General features: G+C 39.3%; 1 protein-coding gene across 2 annotated transcripts in view; it reads right to left on the bottom strand.

Moving 5' to 3' along the window:
• Nucleotides 1–24,580, bottom strand: part of ATG7 (autophagy related 7) — a 104,032-nt gene that overhangs the window by 42,237 nt on the left and 37,215 nt on the right. For both annotated transcript variants that reach the window (XM_064156348.1, XM_064156346.1), the window contains exon 18: nt 21,476–21,598. In XM_064156348.1, the coding sequence (XP_064012418.1) occupies nt 21,476–21,598 (123 nt within the window). The remainder of the gene's footprint in view (nt 1–21,475; nt 21,599–24,580) is intronic.

The raw sequence follows: 24,580 nt of genomic DNA on the forward strand, positions 1-24,580 counted from the left end.
CTTACACAAAACTTGTAACTTTTCACCCTCCCAAGACACGTAACAAGAACCTATTCTGTACACCTGCTTACTCTCATTGTGATGCTTACACCCACTTCTTTGATCTTTTTAATGAGACTAAGTCAGTGCCGAACCATGACGTAAATCACTGTCACAGGGAGAAGTTGGGAATACTGATTCAGAGAAAACAATGGGGAGTTCTTGTGAGTATCTCTGTAACAGACAGTGGGCAAATCCCAGTGTTTACAGAGTTCTGTTGATTCACAGCATAGAATCAAGAGAACAGTTTGGGTTGGAAAGAATATTTCAAGGTCATCTAGTTCAACCCCTCTGCAGTCAGAAGGGACATCTTCAACTAGAAGCAGGTTGCTCAAACCCCCACACAACCTGACCTGAAATGCTTCCAAGTGCTGGGGAAACTAGCACCAATCTGGGCAACCTGGGCCAGTGTGTCACCACCTTTGGGATGAAAAATGTCCTCCTTCTAATCTATCTACCCATCTAATTCTAGCATCCTGCTCCCTTCAGCCCCATGAACATCAGACCATAACCTGTCATTTCTGCATCTTGATACTATCCCTGTGCTGTTATGAAGCACCAAGAAGGGTTCTGAGATTGGACAGAGCGACTTTTTGCTCCTGCTTAAGACAGCCTAAGTTGGAAAGAGATCACTGTATGTTTGATTTGCATTTTCCCATTCTTTAACTTTTCTGACAGTAACCTTTGAAAGTCTGCCAGGCTCCCTTAAATGAAAAAGAACTTGCAAGATCTGATCTGTCTACGTCTCTGTAGTGATGTGCATATTTGTGTGTAATACTTCTGTTATTCATAAGCAGATGTAGAAGGTGGCTTTAACTATCTCTATTAACCCATCTCCAGCTCCCAGCCACAGGACAAGGTCTGCCTATGTGCCCAGGGCAGCACAGCACTGCAAACAGAACCATAGCCAACAAAGTTCATGTGGTTCTCAATTCTACCTAACAGATTGAAGGTACTGATAATGTAAGTGATACAGAGAGGTTTGACAGAAGAGTGGGAACTGCAGCTGAAACACCTGTCTGAAACTAAAGGCAACAGGTTCATAGTGGCAACATCACATTTTTCCATTTCTGATATTAGCATTTTCTCTGTGGGCTAAGCTTAGGGTTAAATATTATTGGCATGAATCAAAATCAGAAAAGATGGTGCAGCAACTGATCATGATCTGAATGAAAAGTTGTACTTCAGGTGATAAAAGGAGCTCTTGGATTATTTGCAGATTGAGCATTTAGTACATCTTGTTCAAAAGCAGTGGTGAGAACTTTCATGGGCATCCAACTGCTAAACCCTTTGAGAGCAAGAAGCAATCCAGTGATGTTAATTGCCCTTTGCCCTCATTTTTTCCAGCAAAACTCTTCTGCAATATTTACATCAGGCTTTCTGCTGTTCCAAGAGCTGCTGCTATCACATTAATGGTGCTCTGGTTTGTTGTGACAGCAAAAGATGAAGGGTGACTTGCATTAATTTACACACAGAGAGGGCAGGGAAATCTGACAGCCATGTAACTAGTATTACAGTCAACTGCTCATCAGAACTGGTCCTAAAAGAAGAAAGAAAACTTTCCTATTTTGCTTTGGTGATGAATGAAAAAATACAGAAGGGAAAAAAAAAGAAAGGACCAATTTGTCAGCATAACAACTGCAAAATGCAAAAAGAAGTAGAATAACAGCTTAAGTAACTGAACTCTGCTAGTTCTTTTGCCACAACCTATGGAAATCAATGAAATAATGTTGTAGTTGGTGCTCTATGCACTTGCTAATAGGAACGACACTGACTCATGCTCCCAAGCTCTACTCTCTGCTACAGAAGAATTCCTCCTGTTATGAAGTTAAAAATCACAAGATACCATGCTGGAGAACAAATTGTTATAAAATCCTCAGCAAAATATCCCCCAAATTGACGTATCATTTATTTGTGGAATGCTTGCAATTGTTTTTTAAGGGAGTCATAAAAATTCCTCACTCACCAGGAGCCCATTCATGAGGGCAATGCATTTCCAGAGGGTCTGAGTTTTTATAACTCAAGAGAAATATTTTTGGATACACATTTAAAAAAATACATAATTAAAACGTTTTCTAAAGTAATGGTTTCATTCCTTAGCATGAGCAAAGGCTTGCCTGCAATGTAAACAATGACAATTAAAACCAACAAAGAAAGAGCACAAGTCCTGTAACCTAAACACAATACCCATTGTCTGGACTTCCCGACTTCCATGAAGAACATCTGATTTTCATTGTGGATTAGAACGCTCTTCTAAAATTACTAAATATGCTGAGGTTTAATTTAATTTACTTGCAAAACTTCAAGATGTACAACTTCAGCTAGGATCTGATCAGTGTTCCATAACATTCCGACTCTGGAAACAACAGTTCAGATCTAATGTGGAATCTTAGTTGAAGTTGTGATGATCTCAGAGTGAACAGTAGTTCTCATCAGAAAAAAAAAACAAACCAGTGCATAAAACTCAGACCAACTGGCAGCTTCTCTCACTGTTCAGCCAGGGAAAATTTGGCTCAAGACTTGATATCTTTGTAATTCCAAGAACTTTCAGTATTTTTCTGTGAAGAGATGCTCGATTGCCAGAGATAAAAAAATAGACTTAAAATGTGCACAAGTCAATACTGAGAAGAAAACTGACAAGTTTCTCTCTGCTATTTCCCTTCCTTGGCTATTCTGTTTAGTGTATGAAGATGCAGACAGCTGAGTTGAGCACATGAACAATCAGGAACAGAAAGGGCTCCTTCTCCTGTTTCTTTGTGTGCAGGGGGTGAAAATCTATATGGGAATTGTTTTTAATGTCAGCATGCTCTGGCTTGTAACAAAAGAACAAAACATGTGACCCAAGAGGCTGACAACCACTTTAACACGAAAGACTCCATAACTGCAACACAACAGATTTACTCCAGCTTTTTTCTATGAAATAACAGCATTATTAAGGAGACACACAAATATTAGATCAAAATCAAGGAGACACACAAAATATTAGATTAAAATCAAGTTAAATGGGAAGTATAGAAATCCTGAATACACAACCTTAACAGAAGATGTGAGTGCCAGAAACAGATGGACCAACTCTTGTCTGAGCTCACTACTAGTGAAGGCAGGTATCTACTGTTGATGACCATACAGCATGACAAAGTCAGAGGCTGCTGTAGACCTAAGCAGCAGCAAGTATCATGGGGATAGCCTTAATTTTCCCATGAACTGACATTAGATTAAATCCAGTTTGGGACAGGAAGAAAAAAGGGGAGAAGAAAGCTTTCTCTTTTTCTGCAGATGTTCAAAACATAGCTTTTGGTGTTTAACTGTCAAATCCAGGAAGGAGCAGGACTTGGTAACGGATGTCATTTAGAACAATACTCTGGGCACACGCTGTCCCACAGGTGAAGAGGGCTGCTGACAAGGGGCAATGGACTGGAAGAATATTGCTCCAAAGTGACTTTCAAATTGCACTTGATACTTAACAGTCAAGAAAAACAGGTACTGGCAACGTCTTGTTGCTCAATGGGAATGCAGCTATCAGAAGATGCATGTTGGTACAAGAAGAATGGGAAATCAACCAGAGGCGCTAAATTGATTCTGTAAGTAACAAAGGATCAAAGTTGGGGTGAAGCAATTGCACTGAGTGCAGAAAGCAGTGCACATGCTATCTCACAAAGAGTGACTAAAGGAAACAAGCAAAATGCCAGTGCAGGACTTGATCCTAAGTCTTTGCAAAGGGCAAACGTAAATATTTCAATACAAACCAAAATAATTTTAAATGGAAACTAGTTAACAGCTTCACTGTAACTCCTCATGTAATTCATTTAATTTGTCAAGCAGTTGTTGAAAATGAAAGCACAAACAGAAAAATGCCACAACATTTAACCAGATTATTGTGAAAGAAAAAGAAGATGGAAGAACTACTCTGTCTGGGCTTGGCTGGTTTGGGTTATTTTGTTGCTTTGTTTGTTTGTTAACATGGCAATCTGCTCAGAGAAAGTGTGTGAAAGAACCATTTTAAACAGCTCTTTTGTACAGCATCCTGATAGGAAACTAAATTCATAATTGAACAGGAAACTGCATAGAAACATTCTTGTGTTAATTACTACTATTATAATAACTTAATCCAAATATAACAGGAATCTGGAACTGTTTATCCAAGGAGTGTACCATTAAGTAACATCAAGTAAGCTTGTAAATCTGGAAGTTTAAAAGACTAACATTTTCATTTCAAATCAGACAGCTGCACACTCAAAGTAAGACAAATTGACACAAAGGAGACATTTAAGGCTAAGTCAAACAGGTGAGAAACAAATATGGAAATTACAGATGACACAAGAAACAAAAGGAAATATTATGATGCATTAAACTACAAACAGAAGTAAATAAAAGTGACAGAATTTCATCATTAAAATGACAATGATGAAATTTTAGACAACTAAAGCAAGACTGAGAAAATGCTAAAAATAACAGGAAGGGGAGGTTTAAACAAAACTACATTGGAACAGGACTGGGGCATTTTATAGTAAACTGGAAAAGCACAATAGAAGGATGAGAGGTTTTGAATACTTAAAACATTTGTGGCCCATCAATGAAATAGTTCCACCTCCCAGTAACAATGAAAAAAATCCTCACAGCAGAAAGGAGATCCGGAAAGTATTTAAGAGAAAAAAGAAATACTAGTGGTTTGCACAGTAACAATGGCTGTGACTATGTCAATATAAGCACAAGGGAGAGAACAAGAGCTGCTTCCAGCCAGTTTTAAACATACCTTTTGGTGGGACAGAGGGAGGAAAATTAGCTGAGAGCTTGCAAGACACAATAAATTGCAGCTGTTGTTTCTTGTACACTAACAATCACCATTAGAATACAATATTGCTGTGGAATCATTTCTATTCTTCCTCCCTGGCCTGCATCTCTAAAGACACACAGAACAAAGGCACTGTAGGCAGTATAAGGACTGGGTTCCGTGACATGCTAAAGAGTGTGGAACATAAAAGGAAAAGTTGAGGTATTCCAGTGCAGTTTGAAACAGGCTTGGCAAGCGGACACGCAACACTTCAGACCAGAAAACCTTTCCCACATAGTTGGCTCTGCAGACATCCCCTTTCTTTACTCACCCAATGGCAAGGCACAGGTATTTGGAGAAGTTTAGGCTGGACATAAGGAAAAATGTCTTGGAGTAAAGAGTGGTCAGACATTGAAACAAGCTGCCCAGGAAGGTGGCGGAGTCACCGTCCCTGGAGGTGTTCAAGAAATATGTGGACATAGCACTTTGGGACCCAATTTAATGGCCATGGTGGTGTTACGTTGATACTTGGACTCAATAATCTTAAAGGGCTTTTCCAACTGAAACAATTCTGTGATTTCCAACACAAAGTGCTGGGGCAAGCCAAGTGGGTTGGTTTTCATACAGTGCTCATGCAGTTGTGAACGATCCTCGTCCATGCTCCCCAAACTACCAACATCAATGTGAGTATAAATACAAACGCTGTGTCTCAAAGGCATTACACCACAGGGCCTGTTAGACTGCTGAAAATCCCAGTCATCTGGGCAGGCTGTGACAGAAACCACACTTGACTTTTCATTGGGTATAAAAATAACCCAAATTGCAAACTGTTAACAGGAGTTAATAGATCACTTTCAAGCACTCTGGCCTATGTTAAATGTGTCACCCTACACTCTACAGTGTGCACCTGGATTCTTTTTCACTCTCACTCTCCCCTCTATCTACCCAGGGATTCACTCCACATCCATAAGAGCTGTACTTCAAAAGCTACAAAAGACAACATATATGAAAAACGTTCAGTTTTGTTCTTCAGAAGAATGATTTATTAATGCTGAGAGTCTAGCTTAATAATCAGACACTATCTGAAGAGAAAAAAAAAAAAAACACCTGATCACACAATAGTTAGATGAGGAATATATTCCTGCTTTTGATGTCATTTTGTCCCAAATTCAAAGTTCAAAAGACTGGGAAAGAACATTTCTAATTTACTGAAATCTAATCTCATGCTGGATTTCATCCAGGTCTATACCTCAGAGGCAAAAGGGACTTAGTCATATTTTAACATAACTAAATTCCTGAGTCACATTACAGGGTGAGAGTCAAATGAAACTCCAGAACCATTTCTGCCATCACATATTTTCTTTTTATGGTATTGCTCATAAGAAACAAATGTTGTAAGGCTATGTCAAAGGCTAAAAGCCTTTCATCATTGGTTATTGCTCATTTCTCAGTCAGATTTACTAAGGCATTAATACACATCACCCTGATTCCACATCATGGTAACAAGAGCAAACCACAGGTGCTCAGCTAACTCAAACAACTCAATAAATAATTAGCAATTAACCAGCTCTTCAAACAATAATCATTCTGAAATATCTCTGCAGTACTCCAGACCTCACAGAATGGAATGGAATGCAGCTGTCTACAAAAAAAGTGACTGGATGTCACACTAGACTCTGTGCTGGGTTAATGAAGCAACATTAAAATGCAGCCAGTTTTAAACAGCTGAGATTAATGGAATGATCAAATTGACGTGATAGGCATTCATTGAGCTCTTGATTCACATACAGAAAAGAGCCCTTGCAGCAGCCCAGCAGGCCACACTGCTGTTATGAATTTATGTCATCATCCCTTCTAATTACACTAACCGTGACTAAATTTTGGAGATGCTGCAGGGAAAAAAAGCCAAATTTAAGCCCTTTGTTCCTAAAGCCACATTTTCCTGCTTCCTCTTTGCTTGAGGCTTGCTTGCAATATCTCCTCTTCTAAACTCTATGCCTCTCAAACTCAGAATGTTTGTAACTAACTCACTCAGCCTACTTGGCATTTTCACAAGCTCCATACCCCTTTCAAGCTACAACAGTTGTCAACCCCTTCATCCATTTTTGAGTTTGGATGGAATTCAACACTTGCCTTGCTAATAGGCTGCCCAGGCAGGTGAAGGAGTCACCATTCCTGGAGATGCTGAAGCAGCATTTAGACGTGGCACTTTAAGATACAGTTTACTGGTCATGGCTAGTTGGGTTACGGTTGAACTCAATGACCTCAAAGGCATTTTTCAATCTTAATGATTCTATGACCAGAGCACTGGCATTGCTCTCACCCTTGTGCTTTCTCCTCAGATCTTTGCAGATATTGACTCAACTCACCATCCAAGCGATATAAACCTCCTCCACAATTACAATGGACAATTTCCTCTCTCACGTGCATACAGACAAGAAATGAGTTATGAAAGATATTTAAATTGATGTCTTGCTTATGTAAATTCTCACACACATCACTCCAGTTATAAAGAATATTAGTGTCATTCCTCTGTGCAAAGGCTCAATTTATTACTTTCTCTAAATTATCGGGCAATTTGGAGACTTAGAGAACACTACAATAAAATTCATTATTCACTCAGCATCAGTTGAGGGCTGATTCATTTCATCAGCATTTATTGTGCTTCATTACTTCCAGATCTGAATGTTTTCAACAAAATAATGAAGTTATGTATAACTCAAAGAGGCAGCACCTATAAATCCTTCAAGCCTTCAGCAACTTCTTTAATCCAAAGTAATTATGTTTCCTCGTATGACACGTCTTGTGATGTCTGTAATAGCATTTCACTATAGAAACAGTCTTCTTGAAGTCTGAGCTCTCTTGCATGCCTGAAGTATTCATCAGATCCCATATTTAAATATGGAATTAGACTACTCTTGATACTCTTCTGGAAACAGATTTGCTAATCAGAGCCCACCCTGACATGTTTCTAACAAGTACAAAACAGACTGTGACATTTGATACTCGAGTCAAGCATTGCAACTTACTGATTATGGCTTTGTTACCTCATTCTTCACAAGAAAATGCAATTTCTAAATACAGTTCTAGAAGAATTTTTTCCTGCTGTGAGTTCTTTCTTTCACTTTTAATCAAAGAAAGAAAAAAAAAATCCCACTTTACAATCAGAATAAAGGACAGCAGAAGGATGCTAGAGCTGGGAACATCATTCTCCTTTGAAAGCAAGAGGCTCAATAATCACAATGTTCATTCTTTAATTTAGAAATTTCTTTATGAAAATGAACTTTTTCTCTTCCCTAAACAAGCTGAAATCCTACAAGTTTTCCAAACACACTGACCTTTTCCTAACTGTCCTGAAAACTCCTGTAGCATCCTCCACCAGCTATTACTTCTAACATAAGCATATCACTAATGATACATTATAAAAATTACTTTTTTTTTGTCATTATCTTTGTCTGAATTTAACCTCACTTGGCAGAAAATTCATGTTTGTGACCTTTATGGCTCAATTTAACTAAAAATATATTTAACAGCAAGTATAACTTTTCCCCAAACCTCTCATAACATTCCTAATTTCCACCATATTGAAAAACATAATTCACTCAGCTCCTTTGAATTTTATCAACATGTTTCAGCTACAATCAAGATTTTACTTCATGGAGAAATCCATATATAAACTGCAAGTATAAACCTGCAGATTAAACAATATTAAATTACATATTCAGTGCATTAAATAGATCCTAACTCTAAACTCAAGCAGAAATACATATAAAAAAAGTAGCCCCAGCCAACACAAAACCTGTAACTCTAAAAAAGGCAGACTTTAAACTATTTCATTACCCACCAAAAAGCATGAGCTTGTGTTTTACAGTTTGGACTCAACCCAAAGGCTGTCCTCCATTAATCCACCCCCTTCCTTGGGGAGCCAAAGACAGCTGGGGAGGATGATGACCATATCAACATCCATGCATGCTGCTGTCATGAATGTGTGCTAGCGCGGTTGGACAAACTCAGAGTATATCACTCAGCACAGAATTCTCTCATAGGAGCTTGCCTGTTCCACTGTGCCATTAGAGAAAACTTGAGGCACTGTGAAAGCAGAGAGGAAGCCTACAACTCTGCCTCTTTTTTACAATGCTGCCAGCACTGCCTGTCATGGTAAAGCTAAACCAGGCTGCCCAACAATCATTCACGTATGAAGCCTACAACAGATGCTCATTCTTCATTTGAATGAGCCTCAGTCATCTAGCTTCCACAACTCTTTTTAGTATTTCTTATACTAAGTCAAAGTCATGCAAAGAGGTAGAAAAGAGGCTCTTGGAGGTTGGAAATCACATCTTATTTTGCATTTACTCCTTCTTTCTCTATTATCTTTAAAAATTCAATTAAGTATCAAAATCAAGACTCAGTTTCATGACTGACTGTCCCTAAAAACAGGTACAAGATATCAGAATTTATTAGACATAATCTCTCTCCACAGGCAATAGTCTTGAACTAGCTTCAGAGATTGAGACACTCTGCCAGCCATCTCCCTTGTTGAAAAACACAACAGCAGTCATTGCACCAGTAGAGCGGCACAGCACAGTATTAGCACTGGACTGGTACGTGCCATGTGTGGCAGAGGCAGATCCAGAGATTAGAACATATAAATTACTCACCCAGGAAGAAGAAAAGTCTCCACCATTGCCAGCTAAGACAAACAATATGAAATGCATGTTTTTACAAGGGCCATTGAAAGAAATAGCATTTATGGGGAAAATGAGTCATAGAAGAGTAAACTTCATATACTACAGTTACTCAAAGTGAGAAGACAAAGGGAATGAGAACTTACATGATTATTTTAAGTAACCAAGAGACATTAGCAAAACCAGCTGTTGCATTGTAAGGACTCTGAATAGCTCTGTTATGCATCTGTATTCTCTCCCAGTAGTAGTTTTCTCCTTTTCACTCGCATTTTGGGTTTGCTGTAGTTGGCACACAGTCTCAGTAGACACCAGATAAACAAATATTTCAGCAACATAAACCCTTTTAAAACCGTATCTCTTAACCTCTATGCCCTTGAAAAGTTGGAAACTAATAGCATAATTCTTTACAGGTTTACTTCTGCATCCCTTCCCTAATTCTGTGACTTTTCTTTCTCCTTTACACAGTATCACAGTATCACCAAGGTTGGAAGAGACCTCATACATCATCAAGTCCAGCTCTTTACCACAGAGCTCAAGGCTAGATCATGGCACCAAGTGCCATGTCTTTAGTTACAACAAAAGCATCTTGGTACTGTTATCTCCAGCTAAGTCACAGTTTGTATCTTTTCCTTAACCATGTACTTTTTTTTGTATTTAATGATTAACCTACATAATTTCACACAACTCACAGGGGATTCAACTCATCGGTACTTTAATTTTGAAGTACATCAAGTACTGTTATGAAGGGGTAATCTATGTGAGATAGTTATCCAAAATTAATACTATTTATTAATTTAGATATTCAGAGCTCTCACCACCCCCAACCACCAATTTTAATAATAATAGGTTCTTCAGGGTCTTCAGACAGAGAAGAGACAATCAGAATGGCAGTTTTCCAAGCTTGACCATATTAAGTGAAGTCATAGGCTTGCTTTACCCAAATTTTGGAAAAGCATAGGCCTTACACAAGGCAAGCACAAGCTAAGCATGTGTACCTTGTTTACCACAGGAGTAAAACAAGTCTGGGCAGGCTAGAGTCCTTAGACGCAGTGGCTCCAGGTTCTTTGTCCTCTTTCCTGCAGTTGCTTCTTCCCAAAACAGAAGGAGGGAGGGCAGAAAAACATGCCTGGGCAAGCCAGAACATGCATAAGCCTATTTTGGGCTATCAGGCCTACCACAACAAGTATTTAAACAGAACCCATATTTTAAAATGACAAAGCACTAATGTTCTTCCATGCATAATTTCTCCATAATTACTTCTGCAACCTCACTGCTTGAAGTTCATGCCACATAGACTAGTTTAATTATGTTTAAATGTTGTGTTTTAACTGAGATAAAGTCAATTTACTTTTTTCTCAGTTTGCTATGCAAGAGTCTTGTGTCATTAAATAACAATTTTGCCACCGTCTAAGATTCAGTAAGAAGACAAAATCTGAGTGTATACCCTCCTGCATGGAGGTTCCTACATACCTGCTACAGTCTGCATCCCCTGAACTGACAGATCAGTGCTTCAATTGAGGGCAGTGTTGACAAGGGTACCTGAGATCATTCTATAAACATCTTCCAAAGACCAAGGCTATTTTTACAAATCCTAGAGTCACTGAGGTTGGAAAAGACCTTTAAGATCACTGAATCAAACCATATGTTATGAAAATTGTCTGAATTAGTTTTCACACATTACAGAATCCTGTTTTATTTCTTTTCTCTTACCAGAATCATATAAAAGTAGGGGTTGGAAGGGACCTCTGGATGACATCTAGTCCATGATAATACAACAACCCAACACTAAACTTGAAGCAGGTCAATTAATATATACCTAGAGAGATGTTTTTAAAGATTGAAAGATCAAGAAAATAGAAAGTTACTAGATTTTTTTTTTTATGGGCAAAATTTTTCTTGTCTGCATAACACTATAGCCTCTTTTGACGTCTCTTTAGGAGGTCAAATACAACTTTCATTTACATGGGGGTGACTTTCCATCTGTTTGCACTTAAATCAACTACGAGAAGCCACTGCTAAGGAAAAAAATATTGTTGATGCAGTAAGATAAGCAATCCTTATCTTCTCAGGCACAAACAGACTAATCTTGGAATCACATCTGGGTTTTAACTATGGAACTGGTCATTTATTTTTATCACTCCTAAGCTATCAGGTGGTCTTCTCCAGGACTGAAGCCAATTCCATAAAACCAGCTATGTTGTAGAATAGATTTCATCTGAAAGCCAATTTATAATGTGCTCAAGAAAAAGATGTTGTAAAAAGGAAACTTCAGGAGAATCTGAATCAGAGCAAGGCAAAGGAAATACCAGCATTCTGTAGGGATGTTTGTTGCAGTATAAACACCATGAAAATAATCAGAATTGAAGAGAAAGAAAACTCAGGGTGGTAAAAGGTAAGTTAGTACTGATTTTAAAGACCATTCAAATTTGCTTGCTTTACAAATCTCTCCAAAATCAGCATCAGCTTTAGCCAACTCCATTTACACTGTAGTGGCAATATGAGTGTAAGTTTTTTTTCTTACAATGGTTAAACTCATTCCATACTCCATAAAGAAAAAGCCCCGAGACACTGTGACAGCAGAGAAGTAGTTTAACAAATGGTTTTCCAACATATTTATACACAGGAGTAGGTCTTAATGTTGATGTTCTCCTATTAACATTTGCAACGCTTAATTTCCTCTGATTGTCATATGAATGTCAATTTGCAATCACCAGCACTAAAGAGAAGTTGAAGCTGCACAGTTTCTTTTTTCATTGCAATCAACTGTGCCATCGACAGACTGGGAGAGTTAGGGTTGTTCAGCCTGGAAAAGAGAAGGCTCCAGGGAGACCTTACAGCAGCCTTCCAGGATTTAAAGAGCGCTACTGGAATGCTGGAGAGGGGCTTTTTAAAGGATGAGGGGTAATGGCTTCAAACTGGAAGAAACTAAATTTAAACATAGAAAGAAATTCTTCCCCATGAGGGTGGTGAGGCATTGGAACAGGTTGCCCAGAGATGTTGCGAGGCTCCAAGCCTGGAAGTGTTCAAAGCAAGACTGGATGGGGCCTTGAGCAAGCTGCTCTAGTAGGAGCTGTCCATGGCAGGTGGTTTGAAATAGATGGTCCCTTCCAATCCACATCATTGAATGATTTTATGATTTATTACCATTTACTAGTTCCACCTATATTTATAAAAACAACAGAAAAATCAGTAATTTATAAAAGTTGGGGAAAAGCTACTGTTGTTTGTAGAGAAAGGTCTTGCATTGCCCAAATTAGATGTTGGCAATAAAGTACCAATGCAGTTGGCACATGTAATAATTGACAGCAGAAACTCTCCTTGCAACGCTTACATGAATGCCTGAAGAGAATTTTGTGAGACATTTCCAGAGGAAACAGAGACTGGCAGAAGAATGCAAACATGGTTAACAACTAAATACTCTGGCAGGCATTTAATGGGCTACAAGATGAACAGAGCACATTAAAAACTAGGGGGATGGAGCGTGCGCATACATAATACAGTAACTCAATTAACAGTCAAACATTCAGCAGTTCAGTGCATGCCGAGGCAGACTTGCCTCAAGAAATTCATAGCACCTTTGGGTAAGGCTATAACAGTATGTGTTTATTGAAATCTGCATCTGGTAGTAATTTGTCCAGCAGCAGACTTTTTTCCTCCCCCTCTTTTTTCACCAGAATGATCTACAGGGGCCTATATACTCTGCAACTGGTCGCTTGTGCTAAGATGCATGCTGTATAATTTATGTTCTTAATTACAAACCAAGGTTTATCAGCATGTTTGTCTCTGTTGTGTAATTTCTTATTCTTCACATGAGAATAATAGAATGCATCTTGAACAGCCTAGTCATTCTTCATGGTTAACAAAATATATTGGAATGGAACAGCTTTAATCCCTAAATTATTTCAGTTCTCCCTTTTGTACTGAAGATTTTTCCTTCAGAGAAAGAGAAGTCAACACAGTTTGAACATCTTTCTAGAAGAGAATTACCCTTGGAAAATTTGACCCTCATTCTCACCACCTATCTAATCCTGAATTCCACAGGAAAGAAAACTGGTTAGAGGAAGGGCAAGGAGAAGGTTAGCATCCCAGGAAAGAAATTAGGTTGAAGTCTCTACACCAGGAGGACCATAGTGTCATCTCCAGATGTGTGCTTGATCTCTCTCAGTATTTTAAGCATTAATTAACAAATTTTAGTTTCTTGCTTACTGATCTGTTTTTGCTAGGATTGCAGTACAGGGACTGTGCTTTTAAGACAGAGTTTTCTGAGGTTACTTCAGGAACTATGAACATTGTTCTTCCTGTTATTAGGCAAAATGGTAAAGTTGTTCTGGGTTTCCTTACAGCAAGGCATCAAAAAGTTGGTAGGCAAAAAAAAGGAGTTCAAATGCACAGTAAGTTTTCAGAGCATTTATCATTGATGCACCCAGCTGTTATCATCTGGCTTGGTCTGAAACATAAAGGAGACCTAGGAACTTTCTCATGGGCCTTGTGCTGAAAGGGACAGGGAGAGCTGACTATCTCATCATAGAAACAACCAGGTTGGAAGAGACCTCTAAGATCATCCAGTCCAACCTAGCACCCTGCCCTAGCCAGTCAACTAGCCCATGGCACCAAGTGCCTCATCCAGTCTTTGCTTGAAAACCTCCAGGGATGGTGACTCCACCACCTCCCTGGGCAACCCGTTCCAATGGCAAATCACTCTGTCCATGACAACTTCCTCCTAACATCCAGCCTATACCTCCCCCAGCACAACTTGAGACTCTGTCCACTTGTTCTGTTTCTGGTTGCCTGGGAGAAGAAACCGACCCCCACCTGGCTATGACCTCCCTTCAAGTAGTTGTAGACAAGAATAAGGTCACCCCTGAGCCTCCTCTTCTCCAGGCTAAACAACCCCAGCTCCCTCAGGCTCTCCTCACAGGGCTGTGTTCCAGGCCTCTCACTAGTTTTGTCACCCTTCTCTGGACACATTCCTCCCTTATCCTCCTGGTCACACTTCCTGATACAGGCCAGGACGCCGTTGGCTCTCTTGGCCACCTAAGCACACTGCTGGCTCATGTTCAGCCTACTCTCTACCAGTATCCCCAGGTCTCTTTCTTCATGGCTTCTCTCCAGCCACTCTGTGCCCAGCTTGTAGTGCTGCTTGGGGTTGTTGTTGCCAAAGTGTAGAATCCTGCACTCAGCCTTGTTAAATCTCATCCCATTGGCGTCTGCCCACCCATTCAGCCTGTCAAGGTCCCTCTGTTGGGCTCTCAAGAATTTAGTATTTGGCACAGGGAGGTTCATCATTGAGCTGCCTTTACTTTCCCAACATTCCCCTTTGTGCATCTTGAATTTTAAGAAGCATCTGCCTCATTATTTCTTCATCTGTGAGGATAAAAATGCCCTCTTTCAGCAACACCAGCATGTGGAGCAGCAGACAAAGAAGCTGAGAGCACAGAGACACATTAAGACATTCTTTCTACTGGAACAAGATCATAATCACTTGATACTTCTCCTGTTTATCACATACCAATGGTTAGTGCTGTAGTTACAGAGAAAAATCAAATCCTAATTACAGTTAAACAATTACTGCTCTTTTATGGAAGAAACACAAAATTACCTCAGATCAGTGCAAACTGCTAACATGTTAGAAAGTTACTCCCCAAAAGCTTAATCTAGGGATTTCTGAATCTAATTGCCATGAGACAGAGTATTCTGACAAAGTTTACATTTTTATCTACAGGTTATTGTTACTCTCTTCACTAAACAACACAAAATCAGTAGCACCTAATTGTGTTAAATCTCATCAGGATTACAGTCAGGTCTTGCTTATCCACCTTGCAAAGCAGTCATCAACAGGAATCAGGGACTACCTGAATCTTTGTTCTGTGCAATTCTAGCAGCTTTCTGCTGCCTAACACTCTGGAGCCATGGCAATCTCAAATTTATCAAAAAATCAAAATACTACTATGGTATTCTAAAGAAAAATACATGGTCTCTTGATTTACCATAACAGGGATGTGAGGATTTGAAAGCAGCACTATTCAAAGGCTGTTTGAACTAGCTAAAATATTCTCTTCTGGCTGCAGAGGGATAACTAGGGCAAGGGATGGGAAAAAGAAGTCTGAGTTTAAATACAACAAACCCATAATTTGTGAAGTAATGACAACTGAAGTTTATCAGCAAAGTTATCATGGGAAGGACAAAAAGGTATGTTTTGGTCCAAACTAGAGGAAATACTTCACAGATAATTCTAAACTCTTTAAAGAGAAGCACAAGGTATCAGCATAAAGATAATTCTTGGGATTGCTCAAGATGTCACATCCAATTTGAACTTTGTTGATGTCAGAATTACCTCTCCCTGGCAAAATTCCAGCAACAGAAATACTACAGATTCAGTTAAAAGACAGACTAACTCTATTTTAAGTATGAAAGAGCAAAACTGAAAGTTCACAAATGTTTTCAAGACTACCATAACCAGGACTCATTTCTCCTCCAGACTGTGCTCAACAGGCATTTTTGGGCAGGAAAAAGTCACCATTATTTGACGATCTGGGAAGTACTGCTTGGTGAATAAAGAAAAATGAGCACACTCATTCACATCATGAGAAAACTCAAAAAGACAAAAACAACCCACCTCCCAAAAGGAAATAGATTAATCTCTTAAACTCTTAAGTAAAAGATTCCAGGGCAGGCCTGAATCTGTCAAAGTGAATTTCTCCTGAAATACACCAGACTCAAAACACAAAAGAAAACAAATAAAGCTCCCAGACACAGAAAAGACTCTAATATTCATTTTTTGCTGTGCCCATCAGTAGTTATTTTTGAATAAAACATTCATAAGATCAAGTAAAATTAAATTCCGAACAGTTCTTGGCTAATGGAAAGCCAAGTTACAGAATTTACTATGATAATAGTGTTGAAATTGGGGGTTCTGTTTTATTTGGGGCTTTTGGGGCAATTCATGTGTGATTGTTTCAGCATCAAATAAATTGCATGACCTAATGCAGAATCAGGAACAAGCAGGGTATTTTTAATTGCAAGGGATGTTGGAAATTCTGAATTTTCTTCCAAGTTTGGATAAGCACAAAGTTCACTTGAAATATCAGCTGCCTATTATACAAATAAACCCTGCTCCCCAAGAAGCAGCTGAAAAAAAAAAAAAATGGTCAGGCACCAACTTCAAGTTAAGTGCAGAATCAGAATGAAAAGGGCTTTCTATATTTTCACCTGCTAGAAGTATTTTCCCAGAATCACAGCATGTTAAGAGCTTGGAAGGGACCTCCAGAGATTGAGTCCAACCCCCCTGCCAAAAGTAGGATCACCTAGGGTAGTCCACACAGGAATGCATCCAGGCAGGTTTTGAAAGTCTCCAGAGGAGACTCCACAACCTCCCTGAGCAGTCTGTTCTAGCGCTCTGCCACCCTCACTGTAAAGAAGGTTCTCCTCAAATGAAACCTTCCATGTCCAAGTTTGTGTTCATTGTTCCTTGTCTTATTACTGAACACTACCAAAAAGAGATTGGACCCCTCCACCACTCAGATCTTTATAGACATTGGTCAGATTCCTTCTCAGTCTTCTCAATTTTACTGGCATTAAATTAATCCTACCCTTCTATAGGCAGAGAGTTCTTAGTTGCATTGTTTGGGGTACAGCAAACCAGCAAAATGAGAGGATTTTGCAAACACCAAATTGGGTTGAGCACAAGAACTTGTCACAGACTACAGATACTATGGATCACACTGTGAGAGACCAACAACTTGAAGTACAGAACTTAAGTAAAATAACAGACATCATGACCTGCTAGCACCAATACCTGACCTTTATAATCACCTTCAGTAATATTAACTGTGGCCCAGATTTGATTTTCCCCCATATTCTTTCATGATCCTCTTACAGTGCAGGAATTCCACCACTTCTTGTGCTTGAATCAGTCATAAAATAAAGGAGAAAATTTATTTCCTTTATGCGTTTTATGATTTTCTTTCATCCTGATGAAAGAAGTATAGTAGAGCTTCCTAAAGCATCCCAGCTATTTAGAAATTGAAATTCAAAGGAAGAAAGCACACTTACACCTGGGGGTTGTTAAGAACACGGAGAAAATAAGGTTTTGTATTCCTGGAAACAGCTGAAATAGCCTTGTGAAGAAATTCAGCTACGCACACTAGAGTGACTTTGTGCAGAAACCTGACCACTATTTTTGCGCCTTCTATCGATGCCTTTTAATAGCTGCTTCCTTCCCAGTGGATTCAAGAGCACTTACACATGTTCAAGTAAGGCTAAGGCTTAATTGGGCTGAGAAGAAAACTGGCAGTTGCCTCTGAAGAGAAAAGGCAACAAGAAAGCAAGTAGCCTCAAAGAAGTTTCTTAGAAAAATCTTACAAATGGGAATGGTTCTTCCACAACTGCTGAATAATCTTGACTAGGGGTTTTATTAATGTGTCACTTATCGCTTCTAGAAGTGTGCCACATCACTAAACATTGATTTCTAACACACAGCACTCAAGTGTGGATCAGGAAAACTATGCTTAATCTGCTCTAAAAAAATCACAGAGAGGTCCACAATCCAGCAAAACCCGAGACAGTTTGCCTAGTTAGTTCTGTGTATGTGGTGTGCAAACCAGCTGCTTGTAGCGATACGTGGAGATCCACAACCACCAGTGGCAGCTCAGCTCAATTCTGAACAAGGAGTCATTCAGTTGGTTGTTCTGCCTCCAAATCAATACCTTCAGTTTCTGATGAATAATTCAGGAGGTGTAGATGCTTTCTCTATTTTAAGCCCAGCTGCTAAATTTGACTGCACACCGATCAAGTGTCAAATTAAAGAGTTTAGGTGAGGAGTAAGGAGGCAAAATGATCTGGAAAACAGAAGTGCAGATTTGACAGGAGCCTGGGTCGCTCCCAAAGTGAACTGTATCCAGTGGGAACAAGGTCTAAGTGCTGATGTGGGAGTTTCCCACAACTTCTATTGGCCTTCAAAGCCATGCATGTCATCAGTCTCTCGCTGAAGCTGTACATAAATATCTAACCAGCATTAAAAACACACAAAAAATATTCCACAGAACCTAAACTGAATCCAGATGTGGGAGAAGCAGATGGCTGAACTTGACTGTCGTTTCAAGACAGGATACAAACCCTTGCTAATTTTATTGTTTACTAAGTAAATTGTCATGCTAAGAAAAAGTAACAGAGCACATTTATCGTAGAAGATCATTTAGATTAGACACTAGGAAGAGATTCTCCCCCAGGAGGATGGTGAAACACTGGAGCAGGTTGTCCAGAGAAGATGTAGAGACTTAAGTCTGACAGTGTCCAAAGCCAGGCTGGATTGGGCCTTGAGCAACCTGGTCTATTGGAAGGTGTCCCTGTCCATGGCAGAGGAGATTTGAACTAAATGATCTTTAGGATCCCTTCCAAGCCAAACCACTTAATGACTATGATTTCCCTGATACATCTCATGTCAAAGAATTAGGTGCTACACTGACAAAAAAAAATGGATTTAGTAATAAATATTTGAACCAACAACTGTATCTGTGCGATGATTCTTACACTGAATTATGGTTATATTCTCATCAATCACTTTAAAAAGTATGTCAAGATAGCAGTAATACTTAGGTCAATGGCACAGCAGTGGAATGTAACTTTACAAGTCTTTTTTCTTTAGAGTGGAGCAATGGCAGTGGTCAAATTTTACTGAACAGGATAAAAGGAAAATCTTCAGTTACTAGATGCCATTTCTACGGTACATGAATCCAACAATCACCTACAAAATCTCTTTGAAGAGCTGGGCTGTAGAGTGGCAAGAAACTTCTCAACAGAATCATCAAATATTCTAATTAAGTAGGCCACAGGTATCTTATGGAACTTCCCCCAAAGCTTTAGTTCCAGTTCTTAGAATGTCATGTTGCAAGAATATCTTAAACCCACCTAAAGAGCACTAATCTTAACAAATCTAATGCCTCTAGTTTAGAGAGCACATTCTGCCAACTACAGCTCAGAAGTAGCCAGAAACCCAAGAAACCATTTTGCACTCTTCACACTCAGCAATACAAATTGCACCAGCTGCACTGCATGTGAAAAAGTGAACTCAAAACAAAAACATTTCAGCAGAAAAAAAAAAAATATTAAAAGCACTCTCCTGTGCGCTTACAAACTGCCCCAAATTATATACTGAGGGAGCAGTGTGGAACAACAGAACCACCTCTAAATTTTCAGTCAATAGTGGCAAAATGTACCAAAAGATCAGGGTTTTTTTATCTGAAGGAAGCAAGCATGCTCCCAAATCTGCAAATTATCAGCCTGTTAAATCTTACCATTCACAAACACAGAGTTTATCACAACTCTTAAAGAAGCTAATCTTGATAAAAGAGATGAGTTTCTACAGAAATGCAGCAACACTTCAGGAAGCAATCAAGAAAAGTCACTGGTTTTATGATAGCTGTGCTAACCTGAAGGCATTAGCTTTTGGCAAATCTTTCATGTGTCACTGCAGAAACCTCTCCATGGAACCCTGACGAGGTTTGAAAACAAGCTCGTTCCATTTGTTATATTGAACTTGGAGCTTACATGAAAAGGAGCTCACAACAGACTACCTTTTGTAAAGGGTATCTAAGACACTATGAACAAATGCCTGTGCACCTTCTGAAGCTGCAAGAGAAATCTATTAATAACTGCAAAATATTACCTCACTAACTGGGACAAATGTAATTAGTTTCAGTAATGCCATTAGCAGCCTAGACACTTCGTGGCGGCCTACAAGTCAGGTATGGCAAAGAGAGCACAGAAACTCCTCCTTAATGACTACCACCTTTTGAAAGTTAATTGTTTTCCTTTCTTGGATTCCTCTCATACATACATTTTTTTCCCCAGGTATCAGAAAAATGATTTAAGAATGCATTAGATATTTCATGGCTTCACATCTCCAGCATCTGCTCCAACCATTTTAAAAAGGTTAAAACATGAAACTGAGAGCCAAGTCATCATTATCCCCTTTAAAACTTATTAAACAATACTGCTGAGCCACTGCCAGCTGCAAAAACAGCTCTACCATTTAAACAGGCAACAGTAACCGAATAATCACTCCCCAAAGCCAACTTTAGAGACATCCGTGTGATATCACTGTAACAAACCTGAATTACAGACGTGGAACAGTTATAGACAGAGTAAGGAATGCAAACTATTATTAAAATGCCACATTAAGACAGACACCTGTTTCACTTTTTTATGGTATAAACTCAGCATCACAATTTTTAACCAGAGTTATCACCCATGAAAACAAAACATATCCCAGTTTCATTCCATGCTACAACTTTTGTCACTAGACAAATAACCAGCATTGTTTTCCATGTATTATAATCCAGCAAATGGCAAAGCAATTACATTTTAGATTGACCTATCCTCTTACACTACATAAGACAAGCCACTGGTTTTCTTTAAAAGCAATACTTTGAAACTCAGATATAAGAAGCCATGACTAATTAAAAGGGAACCACCTAGGAACCTGTGTAATTCTTCTGGTTCTTAGTGCATACTGGGCTCTGTGCAACCCTGGCTACCTTCTACCAGTGCCTGTACAGAGTACTTGAGATGCCTGCACACATGGCAGTTCACCCTGCCAGTGAAACAACCTAAAAGACAGACAGGAACCCTCCTGATAGGAAATCAGAACTGTCAAGCAACAACTGCTGTTCAAAAACACTTCAGTAATTTCACAAAAGGTAACATCAGTAAATTTAATAACAGTGCTAGACATTTCCAACTCTCACTGTGCATCATCTAGCCTTAAACAAGAACAATCTTTCACACCCAACAATATCTCTTACTCTATAACATTAAGCCACATCACATCTCACTGGGTGGAATTTGTACGTGGCTTGTGTAAACCCAAGGGCACTGCTCGATTCTGTCAGCAATTCATTTGCTATATGGCTGAACATGACACCAAGCTGCCTTTACTGCCACCCTGCTTATGTTAACATCCAAATTCCAAATATTTGCTTACCTCAGCAGCCTGTGTCTCCTGGTGTAATAACGTGAGGCCTGTCAAGTCTTCCAAGAAGGAATGTGAGGAATTAAAAACTTTAGCTAGGAAATTAAACCCTTCTCGTTCATACTGGTCAAGCACCTGCCAAATAAACAAAGAGAAAAGGATTTCAAATCAAACATCCATAATGTGATTCATCATTGTATTTTGCTTACAACAGGAAAGTGCAATCTCTCAGAACACTCAGAAAATGATTGTGGATTGTAAACAGGTAAAAATTCCAGAGACGATTATTTCTCGCAGCTCAGTTTCTAAAGTGAGGAAAGGTAGTGGAGGGCAAGGAATAGTGAGGCTTAAAATTTTATAACCTTCAAAATGTTGAAACCTGGTAAAAAGAGATGATATGGCAAGAAGAAAAACTTAGCAGCAAACCATGAAAGGAGCATTTGAGTTACACAACAACACAGTGAAAGACTGTTCCAGTGCATCAGTTAAGGGAAAGAACCATGCTGGGAATGACTGAAAAACTGCCCAACTCAGTGTCCAAATCCAACATCCTTCCAACCTCTGGAGAGTCATGGCTCCGAGACTCCTGCATCTTAAAACACTGTTTTTCTACTCCATTTTCCCCAGTCTATAATTTATTTTGAGAAACTTATAGACTCCTATGAGAACTGAGGAAAGTTTTAGCCTATGCTCCTCACAAACCATGAGGAATTATATTTCATGCAGTTTTAGCTTAAATCATTATTTGGCAGACTGGTTTCCATAAGGTATGATGTAGATCGAGGGAAGAAAAGATGTATGTCAAAGAAAAACATAATCCTACAAGTTCTGTAATAGCAGATAGCAAGAAAAAATAAGAAACTTCTGGTCGAGCAATGCCAGTGCCCACTGTTCTCTTATTCTTGTTCTGAATTCTACTACTGATGATTTAAGAGGCTGATCACAGAGCTGGGGACAGATGCTTTAGCAGGGCCTGTTGTGACAGGACAAGGGGTGATGGTTTTAAACTAGACTAGATAGCTGGAAGACAATTTCTATACTGAGGGTGGTGAGACCCTGACCCATGTTGGCCATGTAGGTGGGAGATGCCCCATCCCTGGATCCATTCCAGGCCAGGTTGTCTGGGGCTACAAGCAGCCTGCTCTAGCTGCAGATGTCCCTCCTAACTGCTGGGAGGGTGGACTAGGTGTACTTTAAAGGTCCTTTCCCACCCAAACCAGTCTGTGAGTCTATGACTTTATTTGGTTCTGCTGTGAAATAGGCAACTCAACCAAACCAGTCTCATTCCAAGGTTTAAAAATAAAGACACAACCCTTGATACCCCTACCCCTAAAAAACCCACTCACCCTTTTGGTCTGGACAACAGGGGGGCAGAAAAAAAGTGGAAGTGGGAACAGTTTCATTGCCAATTCATCTAGCTCGACCAAAATCATACCTTACCCTCAACAACCTTATTCTTTGCTAGTTTAACAACTCCTAAGGGTCTCAAAAAAACTTACTTTGTGGGAGCTTGCACAGCCCAATACCTTTCCTCAGCAGAACACATCCAGTGACTTCTACATCAAGTCCTCCAGGTATCCAAGCTCATTAAGAACACTTTTATATTTAGCTGACAGATAGCTGACAGAATGTAAAGTTTACCAATAAAAGCAGCTTCTGATATGCATGCAAAATGTCCATTTAGCAGCAAAATCATCATACTTTGGTTAAAAAAATAAAATCCCTCTGTGGATAGACATCTACATTTAGTGATGGTCCAAAACTCTAATAATCCCTGAGATGGGCAGCAGCCCCTGGCACCTGGCTCTCTCTGAAACACTGCACACAGATACCAGATTAGAAACTTGGCATTGTTTGCAACTCTGCTGATGCACACCCCTCAAAGCTATCAGCCTTTTCAAGAGTGTTGCTATTGCTTTAATTGGTTGGAACCACAACAGACGACTCTGGAGATGCCTTGTTAGTGATGTAGGGCAGTTGATAGTTCACAGTATGCTGGAACAATACACAGCCTATACTCACCAAGACTGTAGCCTCCTTCTCAAATACTACTGCATACCAAAGAAATGCAAGGACAACAACAAGATATTTTCATCTCTTCCCAGAGCTAAAGATTGCTAAAAATATGTATAATACCTTGGAACATCATGAATGGAGCAGGGAAGTAAGGGCAACCTTACTAGATAAGTCTATCAAATAGCCTTCAGATTTGGTCAATTTGTTGCTCAGCTAAATATGCCTTGATCCTCTGTGCCTATGAGCCATGACTCAAGTCTGAAGCAAAAATGTCCAGTGAAAATTACCTCAATAAGCACATGCATAGAATCACAGGATCATTTTGGTTGGAAAAGTCCTTTAAGATCATTGAGTCCAACCATCCTCTAACTCTGCCGAGTCTGCTGCTAAACCATGTCCCTCAGCACCACATCTTTTAAACACCTCCAGGTGTTCCAGTGTTAGGTTGATCTGCCAAAGAGTTCTGTACAGACTGCCCTGGTTTCCCTCAGGGAGGTACTAAACCTTCCTGTACATCCTGCCATGGTTATGAGTTCTTCTGTGCTAACAGAAAGCAGGCAGCATTAGTTTGGGATGAGTCACTTGGAAGAGTTTTATTGAGTCCAAGTGCCTTTTGTATTATGATTAGCATGGAAGAGACTTGAATGGCACCTATTAAGTATCTTTCAAAATATTAGTACAACATTAGTAGTAATGAAATAAGATCATAGAACCATGACTTGGAAGGGGTATTATTTTTGGATCCATTAAATTGTAGCTTTTTGTTTTATTAAGTTGGACAGAAATGACACACATTAGAAAATCATTTGAATTGAAAAAGACCTTTAAGATCAAGTCCAACCATTAACTGACCAAATAAATCAGCAATTAATTGGTCATTAATATGACCAAATCTGCTATTGTTATGGAAAGATTTAATAGTTTATTTTCCCCCTGTAGAAACTCCATCATGTCACCCTGTGAGAGTTTCCACGGCACTACAATGGCCAATTCAGACTAGAACAACAAATCTGACAATAGACACTGGGTCTTCAAATGTCAACCACAGCACTACAGAATATTTTTCTTCTATTAGCACCTGCAAGAGCCTGGAAAACTTCA

The sequence above is a fragment of the Pogoniulus pusillus genome, chromosome 16 (genome assembly GCF_015220805.1).
Source record: "Pogoniulus pusillus isolate bPogPus1 chromosome 16, bPogPus1.pri, whole genome shotgun sequence".
NCBI lineage: Eukaryota > Metazoa > Chordata > Aves > Piciformes > Lybiidae > Pogoniulus > Pogoniulus pusillus.